Here is a 13,065-nt window from a genome sequence, read left to right as displayed (position 1 = left end):
TTGGCCGAAAGAGCAATAGTACATCATGTTCAAATGAAGGCGTAATTGTCACCTTAATATATGCTGGATAAGTAACAAGAACTTAGTTACCAAACGGACTGTTCTCTTGCAAAATAATAGAGATAGTCAAATAAGAGATTAGGGCATAGTGATTCCCCTGAACATCATCTGGTATGTAATGACTTTCTAAATTAAGGATTCCTTGGGGATTCCGGGGCTAGAAATGGTCCCAAGCAACCTATGCTTGTCGTAAGAAGTTGCTTAATAGATCGGGTGGTCAGACTCAGTGACTTTGTGGATTGCGTGTCAACTTACCCAGACACTAATATTAATCACTGGATTGTCTGGTTCAAAATTAACTATTTGCAGACAGCCGCCATATGGCTAGAATATTTTGCGGTTTGAACAAGAAACAGACCAAAAAAAAGAGAAATACTGAATGAGGGATTTGTGGTGACAGTTGCTGTATTGATGATGCCAGGCATGTGATCATCAGGACAACTAAGTCTGTGACTTGGGTCTTCGTATCTGGACAATATAGACCATGACTCACTCTGATGACCTCCTGCAAGACTGACCTCATCTATCTGGTACTAACAACTTGACAGGTTTCATAAAAAATATACACAGATACTTTCATGCTTTTGATGACAAAACAACACGAGTAGGCTAATGTGTGTTGGTGATGAAGGTCTAGTGAAATATCTTATAGGTCCAGTTGTGGCTATGTGGTCACTAGCTCTTAAGATAAGTGCATAAATTGACAAGCCTTCACTAGCACTGGGTATTTGTTCTTAATATCTGTAAGTGGCAAATCAGAAATAGTAGTTCTAATGAAGACATAGTTGACAGCTGGTGAGGAGAGATTTGGTGTTTCATTACAGATTCTGTGTCTTATAAATGCAATTTTTCGGTACAGAGGCTAGTATCTTCATCAAGGAACTGACTCTATCACTTGCTTGATTTGTTTGTTGTTAACGCCATACTCAGCAATATTCCAGCTATATGACAACAGTCTGTAAATAATCGGGTCTGGACAACACAATCCAGTGATTGACATCATGAACATTGATCCATTCTAATGGGTTATGATGACATGCATCAACCAAGTCAGCGAGTCTGACCACCCGATCCAGTTGGTCACCTATAAAACAAGCATAGTCACCTTTTTCAACAAGCGTGGGTTGCTGAAGCCCTATTCTACCCCAGATAAAGTACTAGCATATGTACGGAAAAGTCAGCTCTTCTCAAGATATTTAGCTTCTTATAAAGTCACTGGGAATTTAGCTTTATCATTGTTTGCTGCAAGAACTTGCTCCCTTTGGGTGTGTAGTCAAGTGACATTATATGGCCTGTAATTTTCTACAAATGGCTCTCTTCATAAAAATGGTCCTGGTATGTTGGTGATTCATATGGTCTGATATGAGCTGCCCATGTTGGTGGAATGACTCACAGACGCACACTGAAGCTTTGTCCCTGTACAAACTTTACTTATTTGATAGGAAACAAATTTCCTCATGCCAACATGGTAATTGCCGCAGCTTGAACACAGGTCTGGATTGTGTGGGGGTGAAAATAGAAACATGCTTTGATACAGCTGATTGTGTGCAAATGTGTTTTTAGGAAAGTTCAAAGTGTTTTTGTTCCTGTGGGGATTTGAGGTCCATCAGCACGCTTGCTTGTCATCAGAGACAATGAAGTAGGATGGATAGGTTGCAGTGTGTAATCTGGCTGGTTTGTCATCGCGCAATCAACCACTAGTCTACCTGGTACAGACTAGGTTTTATACAGACTCCTGTAGACCCGTGAAGATCCCGGGTAGAATAGGTCTTCAGCAACCCATGCTTGTCGTAAAAGGCGACTATGCTTGTCGTAAGAGGCGACTAACGGGATTGGGTGGTCAGGCTCGCTGACTTAGATGATGCATTTCATCGATTTCAATTGCGTGGATCAATGCTCATGATGTCAATCACTGGAATGTCTGGTCTAGACTTCATTATTTTCAGACTGCCGTCATATTGCTGAGTAGTCTTAAGGCCATGAATTTATTTTGGTCTTTTTATGACGTCAGGCCCCATGTCTACACTCCTTTTTGGTTGCGTATCAGTCAAGTAAGGCAAAATTACCCCTAACATTTTCTTTTTACAAATGTGAAAAGGCAAATGAATGTAAACAGGGAAACTATTTCAAAAAGAAATAAATTCACTGAAAAATAATTTGGTTTTCGTTGTAGATACCAGAATTCTGAATTGGTTTTCTGTGAACATCTGACATATCTGATACTTCATGGTAATGTACATTGTTACTGATGTGGTCAGTATTCCCCAGAGTTCTATAAGACACAAACCTCAGGTGAGAGCTGTTATTTACAGTGAGAGAAGTGTAGTGCTCACAGAGATTGTGGGAGATTGGTGATGATGGAAATAGGTCTTTGATGAACCAGTGCCAGCTGATCGCCATATGATTCGGTCACATAGAAAGGCCAAGGGTCAATTGAAGCATTATGGGAAGGTGGAGTAGGTTGGCATAACATCTCCAGCTCATCAAAGTGATGATGGGTAGATACAAGAGGAGACTGCAGGTCATCGGGGCAGGTGCTTGACCTGGGGGTGGGGTGAGCAAAGGTTGGGGGGCAGTGGAGGGGAGAACAATAGGACCAGGGGGATTTGTTTAATGCAGATGTAATGTGTCTGTTATTAGCTTCTGTTTGGCTGTTCTGATGTATTCAGATATGTGTCTCTTTTCCAAAATTAACGGCACCATGTACATAGTAATTATAGCAGTAGATAAAATAAATCTTTATCTAGTCAGTATTTATGAGGTAAAATGACAATAAAATAGAATGAAAGATAACATAAATATTTGTATAACAAAATCATCACTATCATTTTGTCTTTATCACACAAATTGGGTGATTAATAAAATAAGATTGCAAAGATCTTTTAAGATAGTACTTAAAAGAAATTGAGGGTGTATTTAAAGTACCGTATTCAATGTAATTAGCGCCCCCAGTAATATTTGCTAATATATTGGCTAGTGAACAATCCCAATTAGCACCCCTTGCGATTGATCAATCTACACAAGACTTATTTATTCGTGTAATATATGTGTGTTATATGCATCGTTAATTATGTGAAATTAAATTCTGGAAAAATGCATCTGTCGTATATAAACATATCAGGCTGTCAGCATAAACCACAAAATTTACAATCTTTCAACTCTGTTGTTTTTTCACCAAAATAATATTCTAATAAGAGCCCCCTATTTCTAATTTTGAGAGCGCCCTGGGTGCTTATTATGTCAATAATATAACTGAAGTATAAATGTCTATATATGTTGAAATGACAAGAAATTAAGATCCAATTCATTGTGAAGTAAAAATCAACTCAAAATGAACTGTATAACAAAACATTTTCGATTGAATACATTGAAAGAACCTTTAAACCTTTACCACCGATCACATTAGTAATCCTAGACTTTCCTTATTATAGATTCCATAGGTCTTGTGGAATGACACACATTCATGAGTGTGTGAAAAAAACAAGGGTCAATTGGTACTTCTAGGACATGTTGAATTAGGTTTAAACATAATTAATTACCGGTAATATATGCTGCATGAGAATATTATGAAGGTTTACCCTGTATAAATTAAGTAGATAAAAATTATAGCTTATAAAGTGTAACAGAGTTTCATATGGCTAATATTTCATTCTTTTTACCTCTTATAACCCAAGGCTTGTATACATCGGTACAATGATAATTATACAATATATATCGTGACCGCAGTGTTTATTATAATTATAGTGCAAAGGCCTGCATATCTTGTTCATGATGAATACATGTCTAAATACCATATCTCGTGATGAAAGGTTAACTTACACCTCCTTTAGGAAGTGATGCAAGCACACCCAGCTACTGAGGGACTGGGCTGTGGGGGTGACACCAGCATGTGATGCACGTGCAGGCTGGTGCACAGTAGGAAGTGATGCAAGCACACCCAGCTACTGAGGGACTGGGCTGTGGGGGTGACACCAGCATGTGATGCACGTGCAGGCTGGTGCACAGTAGGAAGTGATGCAAGCACACCCAGCTACTGAGGGACTGGGCTGTAGGGGTGACACCAGCATGTGATGCACGTGCAGGCTGGTGCACAGTAGGAAGTGATGCAAGCACACCCAGCTACTGAGGGACTGGGCTGTAGGGGTGACACCAGCATGTGATGCACGTGCAGGCTGGTGCACAGTAGGAAGTGATGCAAGCACACCCAGCTACTGAGGGACTGGGCTGTGGGGTTGACACCAGCATGTGATGCACGTGCAGGCTGGTGCAGAGTAGGAAGTGATGCAAGCACACCCAGCTACTGAGGGACTGGGCTGTGGGGGTGACATCAGCATGTGATGCACGTGCAGGCTGGTGCACAGTAGGAAGTGCGCAGTTGAGGTTGCGGCCTGAGTGTAACTCTAATAATGTCTTTTAATACCACTAAAATGTTATAGACTATAATTTTTACCATTAGGTAGATGGCAACTCTCTAGCAGGTAAATTCTGCTGTCTAGTGATAATATTAATTAATTTCTAACCCTATTGAAGGGAGGGAGGGAGTGAGTATAGTTTATGCCACTTTCAGCAATTTTCCAGCACTATCACGGTGGGGGACAAGTAGGGTCAGCCATACCGACAGTTGTAGCAAGTGATTTAGGATCTTTTATATCTCCTACCTCGTTAACAATAAACATTTATCTTAATGACACAGACAATGTCTCCGGTTCACATTAATTACATTTTCTAGACTGAAAATGATTGACAGACCCTTGAGTTTTGTCAACCTTTAATGTTCCTACAGACATATGGACGTACTTGTACCAGCGATAATCTATGTCAGCAATGTGTAAAAATGTCTGGCCTGAATGAAAACCGCTTGCTGTCATGTTGGAAGGTTTAGTTTGCTGTGGCATGTTCTCACAGCGATCAGTTTACACCTGGTGGCAGTCCCCTTGCCCCCAGATATTATGAGAGTTGTCACTTAGCTTTTGCTTATTGTTGTGAAATATCGTTATTATGTTGTTACACTTGAAAGGTCAAAGTTTATTGAGATTCCTGTCAAAATTGTAAATAGACTTGACAGTTTGAGGCCAACATGTGTGAACCTGTGTTTAAAAATGCAAAAGCCAAGGGATATTTGAAAGTTTACAGTAGATTTCAATGCTGATTTAATAGGATGAGGCTTCCAGGATAAATACAGATATGTATCAACATAGACTTACACTTAGTCTCTAAAATATATAAGTTTGATAGAAACAAGCAACTTCATTTTAATTGAAAAGGAGCCCCAGGGAGATGGGAGTTTCAAAATCTTTGCAAAATCTAGACTTGTTTCATTTATGAGTATAGCATTACTGTTAGGCAGAATGGAAAATAATATGGTTCAGGGACTGAGCCAGGTGAGCTATGAACAAGACACTGCTGTTTTGTGTGCAGATAATTATGAAACAAACTGCACTCCAGTCTTAGTCATAGCAAGTAGTCTTCAGCTGTGGTCAGAATGGCTACCTATTGGTTGACATGTGTACTGTGTGGGGATTGTTGGCGGTATGGGTCCCCGCGAACATCAGTGGTTGGAATGTGTGTCCTGGCTGTCTGGGTGACATTGTACCATTAGTGCTGACTGTTGCTTTATGCTGTCAACCTCTGATCTGCTAGCCCAGGCTTCATAATCTATTGGCTATTGCATTACAGCTGGATATTGCTGAATGCAGCATAAAACAACATTCACTCACTCACCAATGTTTCTAATTGTTCATTCTGTCTCGTATCACTGATAGTCAACTTTCACTAATGTGGAAGGTATCAATGACTTTCATCACTTTGGGCTTTCCTCAGCATTTAGTCCTAAATATTTTAAGAATATTCCAAAAAGTGTAAACTTTCTTTTGATATGTAATTGGAAGGATCACCGAGAATCTGTTCATTTAAAAAAACTGTAACTGAAGAAATCTAGAGTTGCCTGAGAGTTTTTGGATATTTTTTGTTACAGGGTCTGAATGAGATACATCTGTTAACTTGCCATGATAAGTGATGACAGGTCCCAAACTGGGTTTAAAAAAATAATGTTGTCCAATATACGACGTCATCAAGTTGCAATTGTATGTTCGAATCTCCAGAAATGACGTCATTATAGAACAGTGTTTAATCGTGAAGTAAACCACACTTTATTCTTCATGGTTCTTTGCGATTTGGCGCGTAGCTATCTTATATTGTTAAGTTATACTCAATGCCATAACCTTCTGTCCCAAGATTGTGACCCAGTTGTGAATGTGTTTGCAGGCGTACGTTGAGTTCATCAAGTGTATGGGTGGTCTGTGGCTGGAGAGGAACATCTCCATCTTCCTGAACCACATCCTGGAGGTGGTGGCCAACCCACGGGCCACTCCGTCCCACGTAGACGCTGTGTACGCCAGAAAGTGTGTCCTCTTCATCATCCGCTCCGCCATTGGGGGCATGCTGGGAGAGAAGGCACAGATCGCCGCGGCCAAAGAAATATGTCAGATCATCATCAAGCAAATGAACTCAGTTGGTAAGACAGTTTACTCTGTTAGTTATAATGTGCTGGAGCCCAATGACAAGCATGAGTGAATGATAATATTCTCTTGACTCTCGAACTTTCTTTGTAAAGGAATTTTCCTGTGAGGATTCTTGGACAAAAGATCCCCATGTTTCATAAAACCAGCTAAAATGAAGATGGCTGGTGATAATTTGTAACCTGGCTGATGATGTGTCATTGTTGGTCATGATATCAACCACTGGTTTGCTGGGCCCAGACTTGGTTATTTATGGGTAGTTGTAATATGGCTGGAATAGTGGTGACTAAAAAGTGAAACAACATTAACTCGCTCTCATTGTTCCTTTCGTTCTCTTGAATGTACTTTCTAATATTGTGTTAACTAAGATGTTATTATAGCGAGGGAGGGAGGAGGAACATCTCTCACCACATATAGGATGCTTTCTGAATGTTTGCAATTGTACCAAATTTAGTCAAATTCACTTTTCATCTCAAGACAATTCTGTGTTCAGGTGAAGCTACCATCGACGCTGCGGAAGGGAAGTCCCAGGGCGCGGACCTCACCGCCAGTCAGCATGTGTTGGTATGTGCTCTGCATGAACTCGGCAGCCTGGTGCTCAGGCTGGGCAGCTCAGCAAGTCCACTTGTTGCTGAACCCGCTACAGGTGAGGGACATTATGCTTTTATCTATAACAGCGTTGTCTTTGCTACTTGTCCTTGAACCTGTTGCTGTCGTGGGACATGCTTCCAGGTTTGGTAAGTCATGGGACATGATTTTCCTTTATGGCAGTTCATTCAGTCTTGCTGAACCTGCTCCAGTTAGGGCATATGTTATGATGGCAGTTCAGTCAATCAACTTGTGACTGAAGCAACAACGGAGGGCCACAAACTTACATCAGGCAGCTTGCTAGTTTAGCAATTCAACTTTTTAAAGCTTGAATAAGGATACTCACACTAAATTAGATAGATTAGTCAGTTGAGAGGGATATTATCGGTAAAGTTCATGCCTGGATGTGAGTTAAGCCAGCCTAATTGTGTCCATGGGTGAGACATGTGTTTCATAACCACTGTGATCACATTTGACCCATGAAGATCCAGGGTAGAATAGCTCTTCAACAACCCATGCTTGCCGTAAAAAGGGACCGAAAGGTGACAAACGGCATCAGGAGGTCAGACTCGCTGACTTGGTTGATGCATGTCATCGTATCCCAATTGCTTGGATTGATGCTCATGATGTCAATCACTGGATTGTGTGGTCCAGACTTGATTATTTACAGACCGCTGTCATATAGCTGGAATATTGCTGAGTATGGCATTCAACAACAACAACAACAACAACAACAACAAAAGGAAGAAAAGATGGGTGATGTGTGACTGTCAGTAGTCACTGAGTGTCATGTATGTTATAAGGACCTTCGTCTAAGGTTCCACGATTCGCTGTGCAGAGTTGCGTCCCTTGGGCACGCCAGAAACCAATGATTATGGGTTCGAATCCCCGTTCGCCCCGATTATGTTTCTAGGTTTGTCAGCACCATATCTGTGCACATGGGTTTCACCGAAGTGGTAAACGCCTGCATCACTTCGGGCTTTCCTCCCACATTAAGCTGACACGCCATGATATAACTGGAATACTGTAAAAAGTGGCGTTAAACCCGATTCACTCACTCATTGGAAAACTAACATGGGAGGGAAGCCATTGATTGGTTTATCTGGACATTTTCAGAGCAGTCCCCTCCAGACACTTCATTCAATCTAGGATCCTATCTGACTTAGTTTATTGTGATTGCTGGATGGAGAACATTTAGTGTTTGTCATAGCATCGTTTAGAGGCATTAGCAGGCCTGCCTTATCAGACTGAGACAACACTGTGTTGTCTGATGACTGCTGGGTCAATAATCATGCTGATAACAGCAGAAATATTGCTGACTTTCAATTTACACTTATCAGTTAAGGGGAATATATCTTGTGATGTTATCACATAGTTGTGTTCATGTAAATTACGAACAAGTTAGACATGGCTATAGGTTCCTTGTCCTCTTGGAGAAAGCAGTTAGAATAATTGCCAGGGAACAAGAGTAAACAAACCAAACTAAACCCTTCAGACATTGCTGCTGCTAACTCTTTACCTTTAGAAAGCTGGTTTACCTCTTGGTGTGTGGAGTATAAGACGACCCATGAAGATCTGGGATATAATTGTCTTCAGCAACCCATGCTTGCTGTTAAAGGCGACATTGCTTGTAAGAGGTGACGAACAGGACTGGATGGTCAGGCTTGCTGACTTGGTTGAAGCTTGTCATTGTATCCCTATTGTGTGGTTGACAATCAGTTAATGTCCAAGAACATGAAGCTGTCTGAAACCCTTTATGATACTTATTTTTGTCAAACAACCCCCTTCCAAACTAACAACATCAAAAACAAACAAAAACAGACTAACCAAAAAATATGAGAAAAGTTTGGGTACGGTTAGTGTCCACAGTTCACCATTAAATTATGCATTTCATTTGCCCACTTTCTTCGCCATTTCTAATCATCCATTGCCAAAACATGCAGAAGAGGTTGAAATAGGATGGCATGTATCACAAGAACTTTGTTTTTCTTATTTGAGAAAGAGATCCCTCACTGCAATCTCCTCGATATCTGAAATGCCCTGGCTCTGATGTTACAATTAATAGCTGACATGGCTTATCTCCCCTGTCATTTACATCCTGGCGGGTAACTGATCATCCGCTGGCCCTGTTGTTGTCATCATATTGACAGAGATAGCCAAGGAAAATAGAAAAGAAATAGGAATTGTCTGTCTCCAGCCTTAAAATTCATGAGTTATGTGTAAAGTAAAGTTATCTCCTCTGATGAGGTGATATCAGCTGTATCCGACATTGCTTGGGACTGTGCCCAGAAGGAGCGCTGCTCTGATAGCGTCATGCCAACTTTCTATTCTTTGCCGATCTATCAGGACTTTATCAAAATGATAATATTCTGAAAAAGATAAATGTCTGTTTTCTGATGCATAATATCCCATTTAGCATCATCGGTTCATTCAAAACAGCGTTAAACCAAACTCTCGCTCACTCATTACCGGTATAAGAAATTGCTTATCTGTATAATGCATTAAATTGCAGTCATGCCGTGCAAAGTGTTATCAAATTACAAGTAGAATTTAAATTCAGGCTTGAGATAATGATTACATGTAGAATTTATCTGATGGAGTGAATCCCACATAATGATTTATCGCAGGTCAATTTATTTATTTTGTTTTTATATTAAAAAAACTCTTTTATCTGCCGTTTGTTATAGTTAGTCAAAGTTATTTGTGGAGATTGTTTCAGTCAATAGATATCCCTTTGTCTGTCATCTTAATGTGATGTTACGAGATGCAGATAGTTAATGGACAGATTCTGAACGAAAAAATGTGGCATCAGCTACATACAGGTGTTTCACAGTGTTCTGATAATTTTACTTCGTGGAATGTACAGACAGGCTAACACATGTGGTGTCAGAGTTGATGTAATGTATGCATGTTCCTTTCCTTAGCAAACATGTAAACATTTCAAAAGATCAATTGTTTTCAACATACATGTATCACAGATGCTTTGAAAGAAGAAACAGCATATGTATACAACGTTTTATTGTGGGACAATGGTCTTGGATATATCTTTGGTTCCAAACTAAATCCCCTTGGCAGGCAAATTGGGAATAAAATCATTAGAAGTATCTCATGAAACATTAAAACATCAGAAGTATTTAAATCAATTCAATAATGAAAATTTTAGGATTAAACCTCTTCCCATTTACGTGACTTGGGAAAATTTAATTCAAATTTCGGATTTTTTATTGACATTTGCTACAGCTGTGAATATCATCATCTGAGCAGGTCTATTCTAATAAATGGGGCAGTCATTAGCTGTTAGTGACATACATCATGATATGATGATAAGCATTAAAAAATCATGGTTGAACGACCTGAATAAAACTTGGTACACCTGCCAAGTTTCCCGAGGAGAGTCCCCCTTTAACTTTGCATGTTGTTCACAGGTATCATTGAGCCTGTGGTGTCTGTGCTCATCCATCCAAGTCATGCTGCCCGTCTGTCGGCCTCGTGGTGTCTGGGCAGCATCGCTGTAGCTCTGCCGTCACAGTTGACGCCTCTGCTGGACCGGTGCGTGGAGAGGATGGAGAAGCTGAAGTCATCCCCGGAGGCTGTGTCTGGCTATAGCAGTGCACTTGCAGCACTACTTGGAGGGGTCTACCAGTGCCCTCTAGGCATTCCACATGCAAAAGGAAAGGTGCGTAGTCATCAGATGTGTCACTTACACTGCAGGCACTTACTATCCCCCTCCATGAAGTGAAAGAGGGATATAGGAACGGGTGCTGTCCGTCCGTCACGTTTCAGTATGGAGCAGAACTCAAAAACCATTAGAGATATCTTAACCAAACTTGTCACATAGATAGGTCAAATGGTGAACTGGTGCCTTTTGATAGTTTGGGATTTATTTATTTATTTTAAAAAAAAAATCTTTTTGAGTTTCCATGGCAACAACTTTGACTAGAACTGAAAATGGCGGTCGTGCTCCACACAACCGGACATGTCATATTGGCGGGGATATGAGTATTTCATGCTTGTTTTCATGGCTATCTGGTAATAACCAAATCGTTACCCTGACAAACTAGTGGTTGATAGCATGAACAACAATTAATGATATTGGGCTTTGATTCTTTTATCATAGAAAATGTGAGAAGAGACTATAATTCATGAGACATGATACACTTCCATGTAATCCTGTCATGATTTCAGCCATTTTATATTTTTTTTGTCTTATTTAATCCTTTTTTTCCCCTCCTTTTTTTCAATTTATCTTTTATTCTTTAGAATGATCATGGTTTTACATTAAGATTCCAAGTGTTATTTTAATCCTTCTTTGTTCTAATTCCAGCAAATCTTCACAATAGCAGAGGAGTTGTTGAGGACAGCGTCCCAGAACAGTCGTCTGTCTCTACAGAGAACCCAGTCAGGCTGGCTTCTGCTGGGGGCCCTCATGACTCTAGGTACAGCAGCACTCTAACATTCTCATGCTTCCTGGCCTGATAATCAGGCTGTGTCTTATTCCTGGGTAGAATTTCAATACATACTACTCAATTTATGATAGGGATAATCCAATATGTCAGAAAAAAATATTTATACACTTGACATGATATCAAAATCATTTTAATGTATCATGGAAATATAGCACATCCCTATCAAAAGTGGAGCAGTATATGTCACAGAGAATGGGCACATATCATCTTAGGCACTGTGCAGAGTTACCACCCTTAGTTGTGACAGGATCAGTAAAGAGTCTTGCTGATTATTATCTTTAGTTAGTTAGCACCATACCAATGCTCATTGATTGTACCTTAGTGTTGAATATCTACAGTCTGCTTCATTTTGGGGGCGGTCGGGTAGTCTAGTGGTTAAAGCGTTCGCTCATCACGCCGAAGACCCGGGTTCGATTTTCAACATGGGTACAATGTGTGAAGCCCATTTCTGGTGTCCCCTGCCGTGATATTGCTGGAATATTGCTAAAAGTGGCGTAAAACATACTCACTCACTCACTCACTGCTTCATTTTGAGCTTTCCTCTCACATTTGACTGACATATTATGGTATAGCTGAAATACTTTTCACAACAGTGTTTATCCCAACCCCCTCAATGTAGTCACAAGAATGTTGATTTGGCTATATGGCAAGAACTTGAAATATTCGAACATTACTTCTACCCACAGATTCTTCCCTTAAAGCATAATGTACCTTGATGTTACAGGTCAGTCAGTTGTCAAGAACCATCTTCCCCGAATGTTGCTGCTGTGGCGAAATGCCTTCCCACGATCAAGTCGAGAGCTGGAGTCCGAGAAGGTGCGGGGTGATGCCTTCACGTGGCAGGTTACGCTGGAGGGACGAGCCGGCGCTCTTGGCGGTGAGGACACCACAACAACATGATCATGTTGCCTAATACAATATGAGGGTTGACAGTTGGTGCTGATATCCTAGGAGATAACATTACAATGAATTTGTATCACAATGCATTGCAGTCCATTGTGACATCATGGATTACCATGACATCACAATCAAATGACATCACTAATCTCTCTGCCTGGTTAGCAGTGCTATTTAAAATGGGGACAGTGGGTATTACTGTTTACAAACTGGTAAACATTAGAAGAATGATTTTGGGTGATAAATGGATCTCACCATTGTGTTTTTCATATCAAAACCATTTTTTATCAAATGATACTTGGGTGAGATTTACTATATGTTCGGCAGATCTATCAATATCTTGGGTTGAATGTACACTAGTGATATTGTTTTTGTATTGCCTGTTTTGGACTATTGGAATGCATGGGTAGTTGATTAGTCCTTGTTATGCATTAGCAGTAAGTATTTGGTGGGGAAGACATATACCAAGTATTAATTTAAGCTCTTTGGTGTATTTGACAAATACTCAGATCAAGTTTTGTAGACAGGACCCTATG

The 13,065-nt window shown here is 40.3% G+C and overlaps 1 protein-coding gene across 5 annotated transcripts in view; it reads left to right on the top strand.

Annotated features, from left to right (window-relative positions):
- Positions 1-13,065, top strand: part of LOC139444397 (HEAT repeat-containing protein 5B-like) — a 127,396-nt gene that overhangs the window by 86,778 nt on the left and 27,553 nt on the right. For all 5 annotated transcript variants that reach the window (XM_071225365.1, XM_071225361.1, XM_071225363.1 and 2 more), the window contains exons 8-12: positions 6,325-6,574; positions 7,072-7,224; positions 10,592-10,842; positions 11,491-11,602; positions 12,357-12,509. In XM_071225365.1, the coding sequence (XP_071081466.1) occupies positions 6,325-6,574; positions 7,072-7,224; positions 10,592-10,842; positions 11,491-11,602; positions 12,357-12,509 (919 nt within the window). The remainder of the gene's footprint in view (positions 1-6,324; positions 6,575-7,071; positions 7,225-10,591; positions 10,843-11,490; positions 11,603-12,356; positions 12,510-13,065) is intronic.

The sequence above is a fragment of the Haliotis cracherodii genome, unplaced genomic scaffold (assembly GCF_022045235.1).
Source record: "Haliotis cracherodii isolate W230 unplaced genomic scaffold, xgHalCrac1.p SCAF_5, whole genome shotgun sequence".
Classification (NCBI taxonomy): Eukaryota; Metazoa; Mollusca; class Gastropoda; order Lepetellida; family Haliotidae; genus Haliotis; species Haliotis cracherodii.
The sequence above is the reverse complement of the archived record's forward strand: the minus strand, read 5'-3'. Positions and strand labels throughout refer to the sequence as shown.